General features: G+C 41.1%; 1 protein-coding gene across 2 annotated transcripts in view; it reads left to right on the top strand.

The window, feature by feature from the left end:
- The window catches only part of LOC111219829 (ras-related protein Rab-26-like), a 75,949-nt gene that overhangs the window by 20,862 nt on the left and 28,433 nt on the right, over window positions 1-26,654 (top strand). For both annotated transcript variants that reach the window (XM_022742645.1, XM_022742646.1), the window contains exons 3-4: window positions 18,245-18,286; window positions 20,965-21,031. In XM_022742645.1, the coding sequence (XP_022598366.1) occupies window positions 18,245-18,286; window positions 20,965-21,031 (109 nt within the window). The remainder of the gene's footprint in view (window positions 1-18,244; window positions 18,287-20,964; window positions 21,032-26,654) is intronic.

The raw sequence follows: 26,654 nt of genomic DNA, 5'->3' as shown, positions 1-26,654 counted from the left end.
AGCATGGAACCTTTAGGGAACTTTCAGTGCTTTTTCTTCTTCTTCTAAATTAAGATTTTTTTTAGAATCCATTACCCCGACTAACCCCAGAGAGTGCACACAGCATGTTTGAACTACGCTGAACACACCGGCAGACCCGTAAGCGAGCATCTGCACACGACAGTCATGCATATTCATAGACCTGCAGAAGGGGATGTTTCAGGCTTTAAAATCAGGTATGCTGTATCATCAAAGGACAACGTTTGCTTTCTGCATCCCTGAAATGCAGTATGTAATACAACTTGCGAGTGAGAAGAAGCTGTACTGAGCTGTACTCACTCCCGCCCTTCTCTGGTCATATAGATCAGCCCACCTCATAATTTATCCTTATCTTGAAAGTGGTGGAAGGGCAAGCTGTTACCTAGGTGATCAATTAATGCTCCTGCTCGGTGTCTTCAGTGGTGATAACGTAGTCCCCTCGCTGCCTGCATGTCCCAACCTTAATGAATCAACTCTAATCCCATAACAATGCGATTCACAAATCACGGCTGAGGGCAAGCTCTGCTGAAGATGGCAGCGTGGTTGTGTTTCTTTTTTTAATGTGAAGGTGATACTGAAGTTGACACAAATTGAATTTTTAATTTCTATGCAGCCTGTATACCCACACACAAACACATGTATACACGATCCACTATGGAAACAACAATATGAATGTCTGGTTTACAGTCTCTGCGCTGAGCTATTACTAAGCGAGTCACTTTTTTGTTTTATGTTAATTTTAATCACATTTGAGTCACTTAATTATTATTTTAGTCAACAGAAATGAGTCATTTTATTCTACTTTACAAAAGTGAAATTTTGTCTCATGCGTTTCAATGTTACTGTCTTTTAAGCATTCTGAAGCTACAGCTGTTGCCATCTTTGTTGTGTACAGTTAGCACGGTTATACACCATGAAGTCTAGGTTAACTTGAAGTGCATGTGTCAAATTGATGAAGCGCATTTGTGTCTTTTGCATGTGTTTTCTTAATTTGCAGTGCGTTGAGCTCTCAGGGCCACCGTAGTTTCCACCGATGACATAGCACTGCAGAGTTAGTGTGTTCCAACTGCTCTTGTTAGGATCTACTGTATGTGTGTTCACGCCCATAACTCTGTGTACCTTTTTCTTTTTGCTGAAGTAATCATTGACATTTATGAACAGAAAGATCTACCGCACACAGTGTGTTCACTCCAGCTTTTGTGTCTGTTTTCATAAACTGAGTAAACAGCTGGTTGAATCATTGTTGTTGCAGCATTTTGTTGAAAACTGACTTCTTCTTCATGACTTTATTCCAGTTTCAGTTTTTGATTGAATTTTAAGCTGTTTCTGACCAAGATAATTCATTTCTTATTGCCTTTTAAGTCCTCCACATCTGGAGAGCACGTTCCTTCAAGGCTTTGATCCTAAAATAAATGGATCAGGTAACAGGAAATAGCCTCTCACAGACTGTTTGAAGAGTAGTTGACATTGATTACAAAGTGGAGAACACCAATGGTGGAAGGATGACAAGACAATGAGACATTTCAACATTATTCCCTCTTCCTCTCTCGCCTACTGTAATAAGACATTCTTCATGTCTGTAATACTGGGTTTGCTATTCTACAACAGTATCTCCATGTTATCACTGAACCAGACTCCCACAGCGCAGAAATCAAACATGGTTTTGTGAGGGAGTTACAATGTTGTAACTTTACATTTAGCCCATATAAACAACGATGTACAGATCTCACATGGCAACAACAACAAGTGAATTTTCAAAACTAGGCTACTATGAATGAGTGGAAGTCAAGGACACAGGAAAAGTAAAGATACAAAGGGAACAATAAGGAGTGGAGCTGAAAGCTCTGACAAGCACATCAACACGGCTGAAAATAGTTTACTCTGTGTTGTAGCTATTTCAAGGCTAAAGCAACACGCAACTCTCTGAAAACCACTGCCTCTGTTCTCTGTGCCTGTAGCACCATCCTATGTACCCTTCACTTTTTGTTTCTAATGTAGGAAATCGGTTTTTTTTTAGACTCGAACTTCACAGTGTCAAAGTTAGCACTGTGCCTCAGCTCAGATGAGCTGTCTGTCCCAAAAGTCAAGGCCCTGGTGTTATTGAAGGTTTATTTCGGAACAGCCTACAGCGTTAACTAACCACCACTGTTAAAAATTACCTTTGTTCTCTTTATTCTGCCTTCTACAGGGCAGTGCTGAATAAACATCGTTCTTGAATACTAAACAGTTGAACCACAACCAGAACTACAGCATTTCTTATCCAACTTGTCACCATGGAAATGTACTTTTTGTAAATCCAATCAGAAAAAAAGGCCAGTTTAATTTGAATTCTGTTTCCGTTCAGATGCAGTAGTTAAAAAAAAAATTAGCACAATAATTTGATTTTATTATGTGCTGAAAAAATCAGATGATTAATTGATTCGTCAGTCAGCAGAAAATAAATCACATATTTTGATAATCAATTAATCATCCAGATAATAGAAAACTGAAATCAAACATTTTGCAGCTTTTGCAGCTTAATAATAGATTAATGAAATTGCAATAATGAAAGTAATCATTAATTTCAGTCTTAATTGACTTTAGTGGAATCATACTGATATGATACTGTATGCATATTGTGTAACCATTATGCAAAATCCTGTCCAAATTAATTAATGTTTTTCAGCAAATTTTAATTATAAACTGAAAAAAGTCTTTGACGTTTTGTGTGAGAGTTTTTCTCTGCAACAAATCCTCCAAAGTGAAATGATATTATCCATCGTTTGCCCTCCAGAACAACTCGTATTATTGCTAATCTGGCAACACTATCAACAGGAACACATTGTTTATCTGTGCCTCCCAAAACCGTTGCAAATCACTGTGAGGAAAAATAGATCCATTTTATGATGTGACATCTCTATGGTTGTGGGTAGATTAGGTTACACACACAAAAAAATAAAGGTTCAGGGAAAAAACATGTTCATGATAAAAAAAAAGAAACCTGCTGTAGGACATGGAAAACAAACAGTGGTGTCTTGTGTTAGGTCGGAGTTATAATTCCTGTGGCTGAATTATAACTCTTCACACACTCCATTGCACTGAACATCAGTTGAGTATTTATTTATTTATTTTTAAGCTATTTTTTTGGGGCTTGACCTACTTTTCCTGTATATCAATACTGGAAAAACAGTCTTATCAATAATGTGAAATGTATTCCAATTGTATTATCCAACTCCACAATACTAAAAATAGTTAGCTGTGCACTCAGATGTGTTGTGTGTAAATCTTTCAGTCATCCTCTGGCTGTTTTTATATATTATAACACAAGTTAAAATAAAACTTTTTAGTATACCCAGGCTGTAATGTCGTCCAGGATTAGCAACCAAGGACAAAACAAGACACACTGAAGTGAAAGCTCCAGGCGTTTGTTTGAGTTTCAAACTATTGTGAGATGTCCTCAGAAGGCTCCCTGATGAGCTCCTTTTTTTATAAAGACTTCCAAAACCCAAACAGTGCTAAACACGTGCTATTTAAAAGAAACCCATTTTCAACCCATGAACTCCAGGTGGACCCTGTGTGTTTTGAAATGCACAATACTGTACTGAATTCAGGAAACATGCACAAGCAGAAGTAGCCGTATAACACAAAGCGTGAATGCTCGTGTGTGTTGACTGCGTAATTCTATTCTGGCTACTCCTTTATCACAGCGTACCACTGCCTCTCACTGCTGACCCTGGAGAGTGAAGCATGAGCAGCAGAGTAGAGGGGTGGAGGGATGGGGGGGTAGGGGTGGCAGTGCCTTACCCTCACTGAAACACACACACACAGCCACATAGACACATACCCACATGCTATATATGCACACAAGTAAGCAAGAATGCGATGAACTGCATGACTGCACATACAGAATAAAGATTTTCTGATGCCCAAGACTCTTTTTCCATCTTCTGTCCTTTCATCTGTCCTATCTTCCCTTCAGTCAACTAATTTTCTTCCGTATACCCCCTCCAGCCTGCCACACACACACACACACACACACACACACACACACACACACACACACACACACACACACACGTTTCCTTTTAAGCTCTATCTATCTTTGTTTCCCTTTCCCTCCCTTCCCCTCTCTCCTTTCTCAGACTCTGAAGTGCAATGACAAAAGGCCAGCTCCACTCAGTAATCACAATAATCAAACTGTGGTTTCCAAGAAAATAAGGGCGGAGAGAGGATGAATTAAGGCAACAACTACCAAGATGTGAAAACAAAATTACTCTGCGGCTTTTAATTATCGCAAACACATTACCTCCTACACGTACGAGCCAAATAAGCAGGACCGCAATCTAGAAAAACAGCAAACCCTCCAGAAAATTCCCTCGTCTTCGTCAAAACTCGTGAGACGCGCGCGTTGTTTTTCATTCTGACTGAAGACTTTGCATTAACTGTTTACACGGGATGTCATTTAACACAGTCTGGTGTTTACATGCGTCAACGCGTTTACTTGGAACAGCTGTGTGACATGCACAAAAGTGGTGAATACATTATGCATTCGTCTTCCTCGACGGCGTCGTCTATCTTATCTCTTTGGCGTGTGTTTGATCAGCTCCCTTATGGATATCTATCATCTGTTCATGTGCTAAAAACAAACTCCCCAGCGGAGGAGTTCAGCTTGGAAGCCGCCGTTTGATCTACGTCAAGTCAGAGGCCATGTGCAGAAAGAACGCAGTCAGAAATGAATCAGGTTTAAAATGTTTTTGATTGTTTTATGAAAAGGCTTAAACTTCCCCCTCTGCAGCCGATTGAAATTTCAATCAGTTTAGACGTGTTTATTCTGATCGAGGTGATTATACGGAGCGTTTCTAATCTCTTTAGGCTTTTAATCTGATTAGAATTGGAATATTAGGCTCCATGTAAACCTACCTGGCGACTGTTCATCAAGCTGTCAGCCCCTACTTTCTTTACTTGACAATCAAAGCCTCAGCAAAATGCCATATTATCACACTGTGCTGCTAGAATACTTGAGTAAGAGTTCGCTCACTGTGTCATTTTAAATGCAGAGAGATAACTCTTGAGCTTAAGCAGGAGTTTTAAAGCCCAGTAGGACTTATTGGGAGAATGCCACGGACCATAATAGGATTTCCAGCCTATTGTTTGGATAATACTATCTTGTCTGGGCAAGGATTGAATGGTTTATTGGGGCATTACATGCTGCACCCTTAAAATGAAGGGTTCTGTTGAGTTCATCCTGACGCCCAGACAGAAGCAGTAGGCACTTTGTGGTAGAGAAAAACATCCTAGATAAATTCCTTGAGGGTGAGTTCAGTACGTTTTTGAACAACTGTATGTTTGTCCACGTACGCTGTAAATTTAAAGTTGCACTAATCAATATTTATACAATGACAACAAGTGGTCAACTGACGCTTGCTCGCACTGTCAGTTATGTAATGGTTAATTCACTGACATAATGATTCGTTTGGACCATAGTCACCTGGTCAAATAGTTTCATGTATCATCCGTGTAAACGTGCTGAAATAGAGTCTCAGTAAAATACATTTCTTTGCCTTTGTTCATGCAGGTATCGTGAATCATTTCGATCAGATTTGGTGGTTTATTTGTTCTCACCGTTCCATTGTAGCTTTGTCGAAGTTACACAGGCTGCGCCGACTGGGACACATCTCAATCCAAGATGGTCGTGTGATGAAAACAGCGCCAAGAGAACGAGGTCTCGCTTCCTAGAATGAGCTCTGTAGTCATAGCTTGAATGAAGTGGTGGATCAAAGTGGATAACATGAAGAAGAGTGTAATCATACAAATGATGGTAATGTTCTGTGATTATGTGTCTGTAATCATGGCAAACAAAAGCTCCTCTAGGGATCACGTTTCTGCATGTGTGACGGCTGTTGCAAGTGAGAAAGAAAAACATGCAAAACAAAGCTTTCTTACTTTTGATTACCATAATCATTATAATGCAAGCCCGTCAAACACAACTGTGCCTCATTTAAATTAATATGGATGGAATATCATGATATAAATCGGTTTCATTTACTGCGCCAGTGAATGATTTCCACTGGGAGCTTGTGCAAAAGAACAGGTTAAGGGGAATGTTAAAGCTTTCTCCTGAGATGGAAAGAGAGAAGACAAGTGGAACAGACCAGAGCTTTAAAGTGGACAAGTCAGACTCACTGTGGCTGGCTGCCCCCAAATCTAAAATCTTCACTGAGATTTGTGATGAGATAAAGGAAGGGAAAGAAAGAGACAGAAAGCTCCCACGGGTCCCTGGCTATCCAAACCTCAAGCCAGACTTTGCAGAGACAGATGGAGAGACATATCTCATATTAGGCTTTAGGCACAGCTATACCGGTCTACCGGGGGGGGGGTAACACATGGATTGTAATATGGGAAGAGATGGATGAAGGAGAGGGTAAGGGGATGGTCTCGTCTCAGGAGTTTGATGTGTGAAAAGGAACACAAGGTTAAATATTTTAAGACTTGATCGACAGATGGACCTTCACAGAAATCACAGAGGTCAGGCCAGAGCACAGCACGAGGGAACGGGAATCAGAGGAAGGTGGGAGAGGGAGGAAGGAAAGAGCCTGAGGAGGGAAGATGAAGTTCTGAAAGGGAAGCTGGGTGTGGGGTCCTTTTTTTATTTTCTTTTTCTAATAATAAGAAAAGTAAAAAGGCAGATACAGGAAAGAATAAATGGTGAAAGAGAAGAAGAAGAAGAAGAGGAAGTGGGAGACAAAGAGAGTCACAGAGGGTGACAAATCCAGGATTAACTGGTCTTATTGCCAGATACAGGGTGTGAGCCATTCTGTGCCAAACCACTGCAACATGAGTGGAGGGGAGAGGAGAGGAGGAGGAGGAGGGGTAGAAGAGATGAGGTTTTGCAAAATCAGCCAACAGATTTAGTCGTACGTGCTGCGGTATAACAATTCTCTATGTGCCTTTACCTGGAATAAATAAATAGGTGTTAATGTCATGGGAGTATAGACCAAAATAGACGGACAGCTCGAGATGAAAAACGAAGGCAAACACTAAAGCGCCGACAGCTGCAGTTCCTCCAGCGTCCACTTGAGGCTGGCTCTAAAAGTGAGACAATCCCCATAGACTGCCAGATATAAACAGGTTTATAAAACGGTTTTGGTCTCTAAAGCTAAATACCTCCTTCAATGCAAACGTGAAGTGGGTGGATTTTTATATAAAGCACCTGTTTAAATTTTATAAAGGAAGTCTTGGCTCCTCACACGCCCCACCTCTGCCCATATTTGGATTAGCTGAGAGTTAGGCGGAGTCAGGCCCTGCCAAGATGGCTATCGCGGAGCAAATTATGATTTTGACCTAAAGAGTCAACAAAGTTATTACAATTCATCCTTTGGCGAACATGAATATCTTTACCAAATTTCGTGGCAATCTTATCCAACAGATTTGTTTCACTGCAAGAAAAGTCAGAGGATGATCGAAGTCATGAGGAAACTTCTTTTTCAAGGCAATCATCCAATATCTGTTGAGATGCTTTAGTCCGGTCTGAGCGACCGACTGACCGACATTTCCCATCATGCAACCTCACCTCTTTCACGGCTTAAAATCCTCTCGCATGGGATGATGATGCGTGCTGATGGGAAGAAGTGAATGGTTAACATGAGCAGTCACCAGTTACTTTGGTTAAAGAGAAAAAGAAAGGAGAGCCAGACTCAAACTCAATCCAACAGAGAAAGGAAAAAGCATCCCAGTACCAGCCAGAATATTTGATTGACAAGTGATCACAATGAAAAAGCACAATGAAAAACTCCTTCAACTCCTTTTGTAACACTGTACACAATCTTGCTGTTAATGATAAACCAGAAAACAAATATACATGTGTTTAAATCCCTCTAACGCTCATGTGCTGCCTTTGGTCAGAATGTGCTTTGTTATCGGCTCTAAATAAATTGGCTGTTGGCTTTTTTTTATCAAAAGCAAATGTCCATTTCCTCCAGACTGCTGAGCTAACATGGCAAGGCTGCTCCTTCTGTTTGAGGAGCTCATTTAAAGACGCATGTGGAGGAATGTGTCTGTGTGGAAGTGTAGATACACTGAAGAGTAACGGGACATGCCGGGGATTTTCGAGGTGGACTGGGAGAACGCAATAAAGGTGTATGAGAATTTAATCACTTACTGTGAGTCTGATCAATTACAAGAGCAAAAAAACAAGAACAAAAGAAACAAACAAACACATTTGATCAATTCACATTCCTTTCATTTTACACAGCAGATGATTTGAGCAGGAAAAGAACAGGCGCTACCAACTACTACCATGTGAGTGTACTGACTGAAGTACCTGATTTGAGACACAGTATATATCGTTGCCAAGTAGTAATACTTTGGTGCTTGCCTACAGTGGTACATTTTGCTTTGTTTTCTATTCAAGTCATGAGTGAAATTTGGTTTTAAATCTGAAGAACTGATGGAACATAAAGATGCAGTAACATTATAATTTTATGAACATTGATGTGACAGAGAGGTCGTTAAGAGAACAAAGCCTCTTTATGGCAGATCTGCTCCCAATTAAAATTAGCGTGGCATTGAATGCTGATTACAGTGTGTGAGAAACCAGGGATTCATTGATTTTTTTGTTTTCCTCTCATCAGTGAAATACTGTAGGTCCTTCATTAAACTATATTTCTTTTAAAGGACTTGAAAGAGGGGCAAAATGTGTGTTCATGCTACAGTGCTTTATTTGAACCCAGGGCCAGAAAGAGGAAATTACTTTTTTTTTTTATTTCTGAACTTTTGATTTCAGTAACTCGCGATAGACCACATCTGTCATTGTCAAGTGAGTGCCTTCAGTAGTTTTTGTGTTCATCTCTTGCAGAGCCACTCTGTGTTTTCTCTCTATTCTCTTTACCTGAGCCCTTCTTTCCTCCTGAAAACCTGAAGAGCCAGCAAACTGAAATAATTAGCTGTCATTAAGTCAGCACTTATTAGACAGTGTTGTTGAGACATGCGTAGGTAATGCATGTAAATATGCATATGTGTGTGTGTGTGTGTGTGTTTGTTGTAGAAGCTTTTTGATAGAGTTTGGCGGATGTTTCATTGTTTACTTCCTAATAGTGAAGTAGAAGCCAGGGACAAAACTAACAGGAGCTGAAAGCTAAATGCTAATAGTTTTGTTTGTGTCGGCTCCTGCCAGAGAAGCACCTGGCTTTTTTCCCACTCTAAATATCTTGTTTGGCAGGTCAGTGTTAAAGTCCTAACCCAGACAGAACCCTCCTTCTGCGCTGCTCGTCTTGATCTTCCTCATTAGAGTAAAACCTTGAAAATTATAGTAAATTAACACGGATGATAACTCTGGTCTTCTTTTTGTTATTTTCAGGGTTCAGGGTTTTTGGACAACCCATTGTTATTAGCTGTAATGACATTGTAAGTTACCTGCTAAGATGTTGGAGAGCACTGACATTGCTAAAATGAAGTCAGACAGGGCAAGAAAGTTGAAAAGATGGTCGGGCAGGAGTTAGCCAAACTCACCTGGACGAGAGAGAAAACAAATGGAAAAGTGTTTCCTGTGCAAAGAGGGATTTTTACTGACATTTCTACGGCTTTCACATTCACCAGATACATTTCAGGTCCCTTTTTAATCATTTGGCTTTCATCCATCTTGTGCACATCTGGCCAAACAAATATGTTTCAGTTTGAATCAACACAGCTGTCTACACAGCTGCATAAAGGCTGATGCTTTACAACCACAGCGGTGACCATTAGAGCTAAAAGGATTAGTTGATTGATAAGTTAATCAGCAGAAAATGAATCAACAACAAATTTTGGAATATAGAAATGATAAAAAGAGCATATTTTATTGTTTATGTGTAGGATGCTCCTATCGATCAGTCTGTCAGCGGCTTCCAGAGTTTCTTCTTTTCTGTCCTGATTATTCATATATATTCAAAGTCCGGGCCGGTGAGGCTGGCAGGTTGATTGACAGCTTAGAGCTGTCTAATTCTTATGGCTGCTGTTGAATATTAAGGGTCATTTGTCAATAGCCCAGCATTGTGTGTAAGTATGTGTGTGGCTATGTGTATTATCCTTTTGTGTCTTAGTGACTGTCAAGTGTTTTTGTCTGTGAGTTGTAATAATTGGTTGGTATGTCTGTCTGCTGTCGTCTATTATGTGTGTTATTCTTTCTCTTTTACTTTTGTTTGCATGTATATTTGTGTGTGTGTGTGTGTGTGTGTGTGTGTGTGTGTGTGTGGGCAGCAGTGTGTGGGTGTCTACACTGCACAGCAAACTAAAAAATTGTCAGTCTGCCAAAGCTAATTTCAAAAAATCTGCCACTTTACCGCTGCCATGCTTATCAGCAAACACACACACCTTAAAATATAGCTTAAGACCTTTTTTTGTGGCAACTTTCAACACTGAATACCACGACTCCTTATTGAACCCCCTTCGTAAAATTTTAGGGATGAAGCACGAAAGGGTAAGTGGGCACACCAATTCGGAAAGATGATATTTTATTTAAAAAAAAAAACAACAACTCCAACAATTCAGAATGTTTCTCATCATTTCCCCCCAAATGCTGGCATTGACTACAAAGTTGACATATTTGCCACAACCATTTTGAGAAATTATAACCAAAGGCAAACAAGACAATGGCTGAAAATGTTTGGCTTATCTACCGGCCTGCAGTCTGCATTATACACTATACACAGTGCAAAACTTAGTTTTATTCACCTCCCCAGTTTTGTATTTTGGTGACTCATGACACACCAGATTTGGAGGAGAGGCACAGTAATGTGGCTTCCTGTAATCTTGGTACCAATATCATGCTTTTTGCTGCCCGCCTGCATGCAGCAGATCAAATTTAATATTTGGGCTCCTGTAAATGCTCCCAACTTGGCACATGCCAAACAAGAAGTTTCCTCTTAGGAAAAGTTTCATCAGGATTCTTATCTGGCAGCCTGCTTTTAAGATGAAAGAAGTGAATGTGATTGGCTGTAGCTGTCATATCATAGCCACCTATAACTTATGGTGGAAGATGCATTCATATCCTTTACTTCAGTTAAAGTGGCAATACAAGTAAAAGTCACGCAGTCAAATGTTGCTTGAGTTCCAGTACGGAAGTCCATTATGATCATCTTGTAAGCACAAACTTAAAAGCCTATTTTCTCAATCAGCTTCTTAACATTAGCAAAGGGATCCTACCTGAACATACATTTTTCTACCCTCTCAGGATGCCTGTCATTTGGGGTGTGCAGAACACAAAGCAGCGGCCTGCACGTGGGAGAACTTTGCCTTCGAGGCTTCAGCACAGTTAAAAAAAATCAATACATCGAGGCCACTCCACAACAAGCTAAAATCTTCAGTGAGCTGGCTTGCTTTGACCCATATCAGTGTAATCTGATTTGGATTTGGTTCAAGGTGTCTCTAGGCAGGACTACAGTCATCCTTGAGCCCTCGTTCAACACTGTGTTTTTCTTTCTGACTGGAGAGCTTGTTATCATCTGAGTAATGCGAATGTTCTTCCAAAAAATGACCCTGAGAGACTGTAGTTTTCTAGTTTAACAGATGGCTGTTTGCTTCATAAAACTGTTGAGAAGAAAAGAAGCAGAAATCTGAAGCGAGAATTTGCTGTGACCTCTGTACCACTGTACACAGAGAGAAAAAGAAAGACTTCTCATAATCACACACAGTAAACTCTTATTTCACCTTTTTAAATTATTCAAAATCTTTTTCACTCTCTGACTTCCTTCTTTCCACTGCTCTTCCATCACTCTGGTTATTGAGCAGCTCTGGCGGACCTCATCACAATATAAGGGAATCGAAACAAGAGAAGGGGGAGAAAAGAGAGAGAGAGTAAGCGAAGAGGTCGGGCGGTCAATGAGAAGAAGAATGGGGGAATGAGAGAAGATGAGGGGAGATGAAATAGAATCGGTACCTGGGGCTTTTGAAAAATCATTACAAGAGCGGCCATGCAGATTATCGCTTATATGTAAGAAAGTGTGTGTGTATCATACTTCCATTTGGAGCTTTACATCTTCAGTTTTGAGTTTTAATTTTTTTTCAGGGATGTTGATTCGCCCATTCTTTACTTTTTATGCCACTGCACCGGTCCCTGCCGTGACCGGAGCCATTATGTTTTTAGGTTGTCCTTCAGCCCGTCTGTCTCATTCTTGTTAACGTGGAATAATTACTTGGACTCAAGGATGAACTGATTAGAATTTGTTGGTCAAAGGTCAATGTCACTGTGACCTCACAACATGGATGTAACTGCAACTTGACTGGTTGGTGGAGGCAGTAATTCTTGTTAAAAGATGTAAATTTAGATTCAGACCTTGGGTTTAGGATTAGTTCATCTTGAACGGTGATTAGGATTATAATTAGTATTTAGTTAAGGTTTAAGATTTAAGTGAGTGACTTTTCTTGCAAGTAAAGATATAATTCCACCTTAAATAGAGAACCAACACCTTAACATCGAGGATGTTTGCGGCACACTTCACACTCATGTGTTTATGTGCTAACAGCAATGAAATCTGGATTTACAGGATCAAAACAGGATCTTAGAAACTTCTCTACAGATCTTGCCAAGACTGTTAATTTATTTTTCAAAAGCACTCACTGTAATAATTCCAGAGGTGGGACAAAGTCTTTGTTTTGACTGCATGCGGGGGTTTGTGTCTACATGTGTACAGGTGTGTGATTCTCATGTGCCTCCTTGTGTGAGTCACACAGTTTCTATGATTTTTCTAGGTCAGCAACACAGAGGATATGAGACTGGAGCAGGGTTGTGAGCATATTAACATGTTCACATTCTTAAAGAACTGCTCTACCTTAGGTACGGCCTCACAGAGCTGCGAGCATGGCCATAGACTGACTCTTAGTCATATTTTATTTGATAGTTCAAGATTAATCAATGATCTTTTTGAATAATAGTGACAAAGACACTCAGTGAGATGGTATAGTGGAGCTGGAAAAAGGTGGTGTTAAAAAGAGGTGCTAATGACTGGTGTTATTGGCAAAGTCAATTCAATTCAATTTCATTTAAGTGATGCTTATAATAAACAGGATCTAAAAGATGGTTTAAAGGCAACACATATTGATCATATGATAGGCTTGATCCAAAATAGAGAAGCGTATTCAGCCTAATTTATTTCCAGTGCGACTGTTAGAATCTTCTTTAATTTTTTAATTATTCCGTAGAAGCTTCACATATTTCCATCTGCTCACTGCTGATAGTTGATAGATTTCACATCAAAACTGAAACATTCTGCAGGAGGGTGTTGTGGACTCACAGTTATGTAAACAGCCAGCCTACACACAGTGCTGCTAACATCTTTACTCCAGTGTAAAGTAAAACATTGGTAACACTGTGTGTCACTGTATCACCCCAGCTTCAATCCCTGTTAGTGCTGCACCCATCAGCCATTAACACAGTCACTCTGTGTTGCATAAAAGAAGCAAATAAACTGCATATTGCGACAAAGCTCTAGTGACTCCAAATAGGCATTACTGGTTTCTTGTAATGGTTGAAAGCCCTGAAACATCTGCTCTTGGACAGCTGAATAGAGTGTTCCACTCAGAGGCTGAGACGAAGTGCAGTAGCAAATGGATTTGGAATGGCTGCACCTGCAAAATCCTACCTAATGTGTTTTATTCAAGCTCAGCTTCCTCCTGGTCGATTATGCATAATGCCAAACATATTGCCTTTGGTGCAGTTTTAACAAAATAATTGTTATGTTTAATTTTAGAAGAAAAAAAGAAAGAAAATACTGAATTTAATTGTTCTTTTAATGCCCTGACCCTCCTTGGAAAGGGTATAAAAGCAGTGGCCTGCCTAGTCTTGAGCCTTAAGTCTTAGGAACAGCCAGAAGAGCCCTGCCGGTAGATCTGAGGATGTGTTCTGGGTTGGGCTGTATAGCAATTCAGCAACATAGCTTAGGGCCAAGCCATGAAGTGCTTTAAACAAGATTAGTACAATCTTTAAATAAATTCAATAAAAAAACTGGTATCCAGTGAAGGGAGGCTTAAACAGGTCTAATGTGCTCTTGTCTTTTTGGAATTAGGAGAGGGGGGCCAAGGATGGATCCTTGGGGGACACCACAAGTTGAGTTTTGTAGAGTTGATTTATTGAAAGATTAAAGTTTGGGTTAAAATGGGTTAACTCTGATGTCATGGTTACTATAATACAAACCTGATTAAGAGTGTAGTCATAATTGAAATGAACCAATGTCTACTGTTTTTTGTCAACTGACTTTCTCCTATTGCTAATTATTGTGATCGCTAAAGGGCTTTATCACTGGAACATAAACGTATATCATCTGGAACACTTGCTGGAATAACTAATTCTGTCCTTCAGATAACAGTCTTGTTGGTTCCTTCCTTCTTGGGCAAAATATACATGTACATCTCAGTGTGCTGCTCTTCATGAATCAGTGAGCAAACCTTTAGCGCTTGTTAGATCACTAATTAAGGTTAAAATCTGTAACCCTCCAACAGCTTCTCCCAAGTTTCTGTCGGTGTAAACTGTTCTGCACGGCAAACCTCACTGTTTCTAGTGGCTGCCTGCGAGGAGTTATTCTTTCCAGTTATAATGCAGTCAGAATGAGGCTTGAGAGCTGTCACATGCTCCCCATTTGTAAGGTAAAGTAACTATACCTTACAATATCCCCATGCAATATGGATGAAATGCATTAAGAATGAGGCAAGGTATATTGTTGGTGAATGGGCTTCAACGCTACCAACATCGCCTGTGGATCTACAGCAAATTAACTTTTGGTGCAGGTGATGCAGCATGAAGTACAGTGATCAAACAAAGAAGGATTTCTCTGTTGTTGGGATTTACATACACTGTGCTGAGCCACTTGTAGAACTGGCTACCTGTAGGGTTTCTCCAACCTATTATTTATTTCTCCATTTCATACCTTAATCAATTTCAACCTGGTGAATTCTGTTTAATTAAATGAAATTTTGCTCACTCCTTTTATATGCAGCAGCCACCTTTTGTAACCCAGAGTTTCCTAATGTTATTTAAAAAATTTTATTAATTTTTTTATTTGATTATAATATTATTTTCCTTCTGCTTTCCGGTTCACAAAATTAAGGTTGTTAGAAGTTATTTGGTTGATTTATGTGTCTGTCAAGTTTATTCTGTTGTCATTGGTCAAATTATGCAGTACTGACTTACTATTGGAGGGAGAAAGCAAGTCCCACCCTTTCTTCACATTCAGTAATGGTACACGCAGTGCACTGATTGGGGTATTTGTTTTCTTGTATAGATGCCGAAGTATTCTAAATACATTGTGTTGTAATTAAGGTCGTCCACTGGTCTATGCTCTTCCTTTTGACTATGACTCAGCACAGCCTTTACCTCCATCAACTTGGACATTGGTTCACTACTCAGGTAACTACTCAAAGCTTACTTATGGGTCTCAGTTGTTACAGGTAGGTTTTCAGGGTTACACTTTCATTATTTGGGAGTTCTTGTTGTTGTCTGACCTGGCAACCTGCCCACTGTTGTGTTTGAGAGTCTGGATATGCTGCCTGAATGAAAAGGTTTTTTCATCTGCCAGTGAAAAACAATCGTAACTACAGTTTCTCTGCTGTTAAGATTGGGGCAACAGATAAGAAGTTTTCTGCTGCCAGCTCCTTTCCTTGACTCAGTCCTGTCTTAATCAGGGATTTTGGTGCAGTTCTCTGACCATCCATCACCTCTGGACACACTGAACTCACATTTTCTTCTTTTGGTATTAGGGTTAGACAGTAATATTGTATCCTGGTGTATTTGAAAATAGAAACGGTGTCTATTGATGTGTTTGTTGATGAAAGATGCTATGAAAATCATAGAAGTTTTTGTAAACAATGAAATTTGTCAAATAAATAACCAGTTAAAAAAGACTAGGTATTTCAACGTTTATAAGGTATATAAATGTAGAAGCGATCATAATCGAATGTTATGTCACAGCTTTTCCTCAGAGGCGACAAGTCTCTGCGCACCCTGAATGACAGGCACACAGAGAGGGCGGGTGAAGGGACGGACAGGGACGGTAAAAACTTTATGGATGTTGTGATGGTCCACTGGCCCACTGTAAAAATATGTTAAAAACTTTAATGGAACATAAATCAGCTAGTGGCAGGAAACTGTATAGCAGCTATTGGTGGCTCCCTCAAAGCCCTACAGTGTGATTTTTAATCAGCTGGTAATACCATATACTGCAGGAACATTTGGGGTTTAATGGTATTAAAAAATTAGATGCCACCCAAACCTATGTCATATTAGTTATTCTTTTTGTGCTGGTTTCTTCCCAGCTTTACTGAAAGTAAAAGCATTGGTTGCTGTTTCCATCTCCTGCTACCCCTTAAATCTACAAGTCGACAGAACAGTAACTGAACTCATGGTCAGCATGTTAACACTCCTTACCTGAGAGAAAATGCAAAACCATTTCACCACAGTTTCTGTCCCCAAGCTGTACATATTGTACCCTCGGCTCAGTCTCAGGGTATGTGAATATTGCAGCTTAAGCACAAGATCTGCAAAAAGTGTTTTTATCAACATTAATGGGTCTGTAGAGAAGGACATACATGCAGAAATATTTTTAAGCATGCACAATAGTTGTCTGACAGGGTGTGGATACCATGCACTGTGCAGAATTTAAAATGTACCTTTTCTGTTGTACATGTTAAAACTACAGATAGAAAAACTGCCCTGAAAACTGTTCTTATTATAGATTGTCAATTCTCAGGTGTAATTGGTTCTTCACTTCTGTTGCTGCACCTGTTTTCTGTTCTCTCAATGCGTATATGCAGTTTTTTAAACAATGGGTCCTTGATCGCAAACAGATTTTGGTTTGTGTGGAATAATCCAAACCTTGACAGGGCTGCCACGCCTAGTCCTAGATACTAAGCTGAACTATGATTTGACAATTGCTGTGCAGGGGAAGAATTTAGCAAATGGTCAATTTTTGGTTTTAATTGTCAGATTTCAGAACGTTCTTCTCTTCTCCCAGTTCTTAAAGCCGTCGTCTTCCTCTGCACCACAAACTACTGAATCTGCTTATGCAGTCGGAGAGCTCCTCCGAGGTCTTCATCTTTCGCCCCACAGAGACCTCAAAGCACGTAACTGAATACCAAATTCTGTGGTCTCATCAACAAAGGAACATTAGAGCGTGTGCTCCCGTTCTACATTTGCATGCAGAAAGGGAGCCTTACCACCTACCTACCACCCCTCTGTCCTAAGAGGCAGGTACTGGATGGCTGTCAGGATGGAGGAAATGTATAAAGTACCCGGGGGATCATCATCGAGGCACAGACACAGCAGTAGCATCCCAGCAAGCATTTGGTGGACAGAGATGTGTGTTGTATTTTAACTCATTTCACAGTAGGATAGCAATACATGTTTAAAATGCATTGAAAACTAGTTTTTGCACATGCATCAGTTGGAAACCTGCCTCCTTTAGGCATCTTTCTACCTAAATCCCTGTGAAACCCATTAGATAGAGTTGCTGATATTCCCACTGGGCCCTGACCAAGGCAGTGTGCTCATCCATCAGGTTTGCCAGTATTATCACATCCTCAGTAATGATAGATGACAAAGTTAGATCTGCTCTCTATCTAGTGGAATAGTTGGAAATCATACAGGAGCTGCTGCAGCTGCTGAGCATCAACTTGGTTATCCATTTGAAAAGATGCCTCCAATCAATTACTTTCCTCCAAAAGATATCTCGGAGGTATTGGAGAGTGTGTGTGTGTGTGTGTGTGTGTGTGTGTGTGTGTGTGCGCGCGTGTGTGCGCGTGTGTGTGCGCGCGCGCGCGCACTATGCTAAACTGCCTGGCAGCCACGGTGTTGGTAAATGATGCAACACCCTGAAACAAAGGCCTTCATCATAACAAAAGGTGTGTGTTTGTGTGTGTGTGTGTGTGTGTGTGTGTGTGTACATTGCCATAAACCCATAGATATTACAGTGTGCTGACAACATCACATTGATAAAAGAGAGCCTCGCAGCAGAGACCAAGCCCTTATTGTGCCAACTGTGGTCACAAAAAGCCAACCATAATACATCAGCGTTGCCGTACGCCACAGGATTTACTTTCTAAACTCTATTTCCTTTTAGAAAAGATCACTTCCCTTCAGCAGGGCCCGAAAGCATTGTTTTAATGCATCTGCTCTGTTTTAAATAGCTGTTTTTACTCACTTGTGTCAAGTGTCTGTTGCCATGCTTTCAGTGTCTGCGGATTCTCAGTGATGTTCACAGTTTGTTTTTTTTCTTATGTCTTTCAGAATAAAGTTATGAGCATTGACGCAGTAAAGGTGAAACTGCAGGTAAGAAAAAAAAAAAGAGCTCTATGTATGTGTGTGTGTGTGTGTGTGTGTGTGTATAGATATGTGTTTTTTTTTTTTTAATAACAAATCACCAGCAACTGTTTCCCATGGTGTAACTACCTCCCATACATCTTCATTACTTGCTGTGGGAGGGCCAAGGAGCCCAAACGATGACTTAATGAGTCCTTGGTTAATCTCTATCAGTCAATTAGCCTGCTGCTCTGCCTGACTGAAGACACTAGAGGGAATAGCTGACTTTCCGTCAGATTATCAAGCCTGGAAGTTATCAATGAGAGACACAGACCGGCAGAGATGCCGATGAATCCTCGTCGTTCAAAAATAGCATTAGATACCGTCTGATGAGTTTTCCACCTCAATTACGCAACGCTTACGTTCTCTCTCTCTCTCCCTTCATCTTCCTCCTTTTTTAATGGATCTGTGTTCATCCATCAGTCTGTCCATCAAATGTGATATTTCAGGTGATATCTCAGGAACAAGTTTAATGAAACATACAGGCATTTAGATACTTTTTGACTTATTAAAAAATGTGACATGGAAAGAAATAAATGGGGCATTTGATAGTTTGATAGGTCATGATTTTGTTTAAGGCTTCAGACGCTCTCTGCTCCTGTTTTGACAAACCTTTGCTCTCTGCTCATACATATGCAAATTGTCCGGACGTGGGCGCTGTAACTGAAGAGTAATTACGTCCGTTACTGGGCAGGTAGAATACAGTGGAGCCTTTTCAGCTGCCTGATGCTTCTGGAAACTGATGGAGCAGTGAGACTGAATAGAAACATTAAAGCTGCCAGTCATGAGACCAACGCAATGAGCTGAAAGTCACTAAAATGTCAGCAGCTTAAAGAAATGCTGAAATTGCATGCTGTGGATTAATTTGTGTCACTATGTTGAAGACATATGGATGCACGCACTGCAGCTAGAAAATGTGATATAGAAAGATGAAACCTCTTAAGTGCTTGCTGGTTTTAATTAAAATCTGAAGAGATGATGTATCTTGCTGCTTATTGGGTGCGTCTTTCATGGGAGGCAACTTATTAAATGTCTTTTTTTTTTTTACACAATAACACAAATGCACAGACACACAAGCACACGCTCCCTGCCACGCTCTCAGTTCCAGCATTATTACTATCAGCATCAGCAGTGCAAATCATAACATACATTATCTCAAGGCGCCTCACAGAGTCAGGTCACCTTACAATATTATAAAGAGAAACCCAATAGTTCCCACAATGAGAAAGCACCTGGTGACAGTGAAGAGGAAAAACTTGCTCTTAACAGGAACTGGATTCAGGGGGTGGGCGACCATCCGCCTTGGCTGGTTGTGTTGAAAGGAGAGAAATGGGGGAGAGAGGAGAAAGAGTGACTGAAAAGTTACGCCAGCGTGAAACAGCAATTGGAATAACATGGTAACACAGTCACTATTGTCAGTGTCATTGTGTTTGTAATGACTCCACCACTGTAATATCCTGCAATACAAAGCACGGTCTGGTGCAGGTATAATTAACTCCAGTTTACCAGCAAAATGCGGCTCATCAGTGGCTTTATGTTTCTTTTGTTCTATGAGTCCATTCAGCCTTTCTGTTATCGCGTGACATATACTCAGTTTTACAATGACAACAGTGGCAGATTTATCACCACATAGTCTAAATATTTTATAAATGAGTCCTGATTTCACATAGAAATAATTTTCAAAAAAAAAAGCAGGATTTGACCGATTTTATCAGCCACAACCAGGTAATTAGCTCATTAAGCTAATGGGGTTCTAGAGTTGGTTTTAAATGCCATCTCTGGCTGACATTTTAATAGTTTCAGTGAAAACATGAACGATGTAAAAGGCTGCATGATATCGTGCAAAAAGAGAAGGTTATGTCCGAGGCAAAAACGCAGCATCCTCACCGGTTGATGATCCATAAAAAAAAGAAAATGGAAATAAATAGCATTATTCTTGTGCAGCAGTGTAAAGCTGGGCAGTCGTAGCATTGCACTGTATGTATGATAAGTAAAAATGAAAGATCATGCTGTCGTTTCATTCTAACACAACCCCATTTGGCTGGGTAGCATACAATTTAGTTCTTATTTTCAAAAAGTACAGTGCATTCAGAATGTATTCAGTTGTCACATTCTGTTATGTTGGAGCCGTTTGCTGAAATCATTTTAAATTCATTTTTTCCGTCACTCAGTGCCCCAAAATGACAAAATGAAAACAGAGCTTTAGAAAGGAGCCGCCTGCAGAGCTCAGAGACAGAGATTGTGCTCGAGGCACAGATCAGAGTCTTCTTGGTTATGACGCGACAAGCTTTGCACAACCTGGATCTGGAGATTTCCTGCCATTTTTCTCTGCAGATCCTCTTGAGCTCTTGTCAGGACCACAGTGGCCTCCATAATTCATAAATGGAAGAAGTTTGTAACAAGCTGAGCACTAAGACTTGAGGCTGATATGCTGACCCTGTAGGTAACAAGAGGTCGCCACTGTAGCTAGCTTAGCGGACATGCTAATGATTGCACCTTACACTACAGCTAATAAACACTGTGTTAAATCCACACACGGGTGCTTTTTATTTTTCTTGTTTTGAAAGACAACGCCCGAGTCGCTCTCCCATGCACACGCCTTCGTGTGGCACGTGTAGAAATGACGTGCTCCTGTTCTTCCTTTTCAGATTTGGGACACTGCTGGTCAGGAGCGTTTCCGGAGCGTCACACATGCTTACTACCGCGACGCTCACGGTAGGTATTCCTCTGTGTTTGTTAGTGCGAGTCTGTTTGATTGTGTACGACAATGTTCCCACTACTTTTTATTTTCTCCCGACAAACTGTTGTGACTGACGTTTGGTTGCCTTTGTTTTCTGCCAATGGATGATGACAGGATGATATTGGCGGTGTCCCTGTTGCTCTCTCTTTCCTGTTGGGACGGCAAAAAGCACTCAGGTTGCAGCTGATTTCATAGACTGGTGTGTGTGTGTGTGTGTGTGTGTGTGTGTGTGTGTGTGTGTGTGTGCAGGAATTTGCCGGAGGCTCTATGATGTGCAGGTTCCCTTAAGCGTGCGGCTAACCACTGGGTGGGAAAATGAGCCTACCTCTTTCACAGTGGGGGGGCGGGACAGCTGCTATTCCCATGTGTCTTGGTGTGTGCGTGTGTGTGTGTGTATACGTGTACGTGTGTGTGTGTGTGTGTGTGTGTGTGTGTGTGTGTGTGTGTGTGTATGTGTGTGTGTAGCAGTTTTATCTCCAACGACCCCACAGAGTACAGATAACAGTGTGCCTCGGGCCAACCTGAATAAGCAGGTGCTGGGGAACACACGCACATGCACACGCACACACACACACACACACACACACACACACACACACACTGCTGTACAGGCATTATCTTGATCACAAATTCGTTCCACAGCACAGAAAACAGCATTAGTGGCTCTTGTGAATGTTTATGTGTTTCTGTTGTATCTTTATCTTTATCTTTAGTGTGTTCTCAACAGGTGAGACATGAATGGGATTGTGTGTTCTTGAATCACATGTGTGCTTTTATTTATATTTTTTAATCAGTAAATGTGAATTTGTGTGTGTGTGTGTGTGTGTGTGTGTGTGTGTGTGTATGTGTGTGTGGGGTTGGCCGGTTGCCCGGTGTTATTCTGATCTTCCAGTGCAACAGTTAACCCTTGCTGATCTTTAACAAGGCGCCCGGGGAGCCTCGAAGCATCTCCTCTGAGTTGTCCATCTGTAGACTGACTTTTAAATAAAGCTCATTCAGCCTGACAGGCGGGACCAGGGGAGAGGATGCAGCGTGAACGCAGCTGTCACGAAAGCTGTTGATTTCCCCGCGAACTAATGGAGAGTTTTTTCGTGACTCAGGCTTTGAAATGTAAAGATTGGATAGTTAAAGGCCTCTGCCTCGTCTCTGAGCACTGACAGGTAGAAGTGAGCGAATCCAAAGTCTGAAGAAACACTGACCAATTATAGTGCCTTGACTTTGGATCTGTATCATCTCAATGCTTGGATGGAAGGATAAAGCCCGTAGGTTTTTCACGAAGTATTCATAAATCCATATCAGACTGGTGTGTTCTGTAAGTTGTGTCCAATTACATTGAACCTGAGCCTGTTATGTACACTTAGATTTTGCTTGCCAGGTGAAACATTAGCCAGGCACATCTAACAGTCACATTACAATTACCAGAGCCATTCTCTTTTAAACGTCCATCTTGGTTTGACGTTGACTCAGCGTACTTCGCTAGTTTTCGTGCAGTGAGCCACGTATGTAATCGTTCACCTGCCAAACGTTCAAGTAAAGCTTCTTGAATGCTAAACTCAAAGCAGTCTTTACTGTCTGAGCGTGAACACATCATCATCTGAGAACCACGAATCTAATCTGTCAATCGGACGTTGAGAAATTTCACTGGATAAATCGAAAACTATGACGTGGCGCTAAAATAAACAAGCTCATTACTTGTTTAGAAAGAGTAAAGCTTCTCTCAAAGTGTGACTTTACCCCCCGGACAGCTATAGATGTTTGTGTTATTCAGCTTTGGCCCTGATCTCGACTGTCATTAAACCCTTAATGAGAGAGCAAGAGGATCCAGACAATCGGTGCAAATGAGCCGCTGGTTGCAGTGAGCTCAGTGCAATCTGCCACGTCCATCTGGTGTAGAGGTCGCCACAAACGTCCAGCTGTGTCCAGATACCAGCTGCAGACTTTCTCTCTCTCTCTCTCTCTCTCTCTCTCTCTCTCTCTCTCTCTCTCTCAGGGGAGCTGACAGTTTGTCATTTCCACAGCATGGCATGAAACCACAGGGTGTTAAAAGAAAGAAAAGAAAAGAAGGAAAGGCTGACTCAAGTAGCAAGAGGAAGGTAGGCAGGAACAGGAGAGATACAGGAGCGAAATAATAGGCGATATTTAGGGCGATAAAAAGTGGGAGAAGGTAAATGATTAAGTAAGATGAATTAATTTATCAAATCAAAAAATCAAAACAAAAGATCCAGAAGAACAGAGCAGTCAAATAAACTGGCCTTCACCACTCTCCAAGCTGGAACCGCTGTGGAGACAAAAGGCAACTGGAAAAAAATATAAATCCACTAATGTAATGGAGACTGAGTGGAGAGAGAATAAAAGAGTAGAGCAAAATCATTGTGGAGCTTTCAATAGAAGCCAGTCCTGTAATGAAGAGGCATTATGGCTCAATAGAAGCGGCAGGCGGCTCACTAAAACGAGCGCAGAGGAATTAACGAGGAATAGAGGAGAGCTTGTCGAGAGAGCTCAGGTAATGGAAGACGGTGAGTGGTTTCACTCCCTTCACGTTACTTACTAATAACATGCAGGAGCGAAGTTATGAAAATTAAGGAATCACCATCACCGCCGTCAACCCTCCATTGTCCTTTCCCACAACCTCATCACACAGATAAGAGCCGACACGATGAATTTAAAGAAAACAGAGTGACAGAGTGAATAGATTTCACAGAACAGGTAATGGCTGCATTTACAGATGACGGCTCCCAAAATGGCGCCGTATGATTGAAAGGGTTGTTTGGACTGTGTTGATCACAATGAGGAGCTTTGGCTGCTTCGTTCCCCTGCACCTTGTCTTTGTTATCCACAGGTTGTCGAGGGCGTCGCGGCCACGTAGCAGCTCACCCGCGTCACGGCAGTGATACATACAGTGGTCGTCGCCACTGTTTAAACCATCATCTGTTGTCGTCAATGCAAAACAAAACAACAAAAACAAAAACAGCGCCCTCTTCTTGTTTTTTGTTATAAAGTAATTAAACTGATTATCTCCAGGTCACAGGGAGCCGTCAGTATTTCTTGTGGTGGTCTTCTTCAAGATAAACAAATTTGTGTAAAAGGGAATTCTGAAATGATTTACTGAATGAGTAAATCATCTCGTTAATATTTCAGTCTCAGTTAATTGGTCTATTTCAGAGGTTTTTGAAACTGCTGATGGGGAGGCGGGCGGAGGGTGTGGGGGGGGGCATAAAGCAAAGAGACTGGGAGGTCAAAAGGACAGTTCTCTAAAAGAATAACTAAGTTTTTTAGTTGTTGTAGGTTTATGTAGTTGGGCCCATCAACAGTCTGAGCTGCAGCAGAGGAAATGGAGGAAACTGAAGTAGTTTCTTACAAATGAAAAGTTGAATTCATAGAAAACGAAACACACCTTTTCCTCGTTTCACACTGACCAGGAGTTTTACAGGAGCGGCTGAAGTAGTACAGTGTTATAATAAGTTATACAATGTCTGACGTTACTGAGCTGCTGAACTTTTAGCGTTTACTGTTATCCTGTCATTGTCATAGTGGCCACGTAACACAATATTGCTTTAGCCATTGCTTCAATTTGCATCAAAAATCCCACTCCTTGTCAAAATCACTACTGAGTCAGTGGCTAAAAAAAAAAAGCCACAACAGAAAGGAAGCAGGAACACAGACGTAGTGACAGATGACAACTGCAGGACGAACAGAGGCTACATCTATTTCTTATTAAATCACTTTCATTACCTCATTATGTCATTGCTCTGCTCTGCCTCATTCCATCCCGCCTGCATCATCTTTTATTCCCTCTATTCCATCTTCTTGGGTCACTTCTTTCATCACTAACGAGCAACTGTGGGCCTCAATCAGCAGCAGCATGTGGGGGTGAAACGTATCCCGACTAAGACGGGAGGGCGGCAGAGGGAGCGATGATCAAGAGTTGAGCAGAGGAGGTGTGGATAAGGAAAGGAAAAATGGACTGAAGAGGACGGAGGAAAGAAAAAAAAGAAAGGGAAGGAGGGAGGGAGATGGATGAAGAAGAGGGACTAGAAAACAAAACGTTGAGGATATTGCTCCACTATAGAGAAAGCAATGAGCTGTGTGATCCATCCAGCAAGCTTTCTCTGCCCCTCATGCTTACACACACACACACACACACACACACACACACACACACACAAACACACTTACTAGCTTCTTGCATATTGAAACGGATGTGCAAGGTCACAGTCAAAGGCATTTTAGAAGCTTTATTCTTGGGCATGTGTGTGAAGTGAGTTGAGAGCAGTGGTTGAACCCCGAGAGCCTTCTAGGCCTTCAGAGGAGGCCAAATATATCTGCATTTGAATATTGTAATTAATAATTATTCTCCGGTAATTCTAATTTTGTAATTATTTTCCTCTAATTTTAGCCTCGTTTTCCATCAAGTTTACTTCAGAAATTAAAGGGTTACTGTCTGAAAACCATGAAATAGTGTTATCCAACCAGAGTTTTCTTTTTCTTTTTGTTGTTGCCTCGCCAGAGAAAAGGTTAGCTGGCTCACTCATTGATTAGGACTTTGTAACTGCCACACAAGGCCTGATGCCCCCATAGCAGCTTGTGTTAGTTTGATTTATAGTAGGTGGGACCAAAAATCGTTCCCCCTAGCCCTTCATGAAGGCTCAAGGCCAGCACTATCTCGCAGGGTTTACCTTTTGCTGTCCAGGGGTTTAAGCTAGCAGATTAGTGATTTCAGTCAGTCAGTCAGGAAGCACTTGGAGCTGGTGCTCCTGTGAGTGTCGAAGCGTCTGTATGAGACGCTTCACTCAGTGATTGTTTGTTTTTAAACCTTATTTTGGGGCTGAGCGCAGCACAGTCTGGATGTGGTTGGTTGAAGGCCTGGCTCTAATATTCATGGTTTGCAGAAGAGATGCATATATTCGCTTGTGTCATTATTTACTAAAAGTCCCACATGTTTGTGAGTGTGTATGTGTGACTCCTAACACACAGGTGTGCATGCATGTGTATGTATGTCTTTGTGTTAGCATCCTGCAACTGGGACGTTCTGCACCAGAGAGCAATGCTGTTACGCACGGCCGTTCACACCTTTTTTAAGTCACCTAAAAACAACCATATGATTATAACTACATATGATTACATATTGTGATTGGCCAGTCCCAGCACATGCATGCAGTACGCTCTGCGCACCCTGAATGACAGACAATGTCGGTAAAAACTATAGATTTTTTTCGTGGCTCGCCCATACAACAGGATTTCTCCAGATGTCCCACTACGACAGATGTGTCCACTGTCAATGTGTTTGAGAGAGAGAGGAAGGGAAGGAGAGCGAGAGGGAGAGGAAGGGCTGTGCACAGGTCTACAATGAAGATTTTATCCATTTAAAATAGAAACAAAATAGAAGATCAATATGAGCTGTCAATGTTGTGGTGGGCCGCCATTAATCAATCAGTGTGCGGCAAACACTGACACATGTGTTACCTGTTCATTCCTCTTTAGTACTTATCTGAAAGACCGTCTTCAAATATTAATGGATTCAGCCGTCAAAAGACCCGAGGAATTTAGTAATCGCATGTCGTGGTGATTGATACCCCCCTTTCTAAATGGATGCCGTAG

The sequence above is a fragment of the Seriola dumerili genome, unplaced genomic scaffold (assembly GCF_002260705.1).
Source record: "Seriola dumerili isolate Sdu_G_001 unplaced genomic scaffold, Sdu_1.0 BDQW01000068.1, whole genome shotgun sequence".
NCBI lineage: Eukaryota > Metazoa > Chordata > Actinopteri > Carangiformes > Carangidae > Seriola > Seriola dumerili.
Note: the sequence above shows the minus strand (reverse complement) of the source record. Positions and strands in the feature narration are given on the sequence as shown.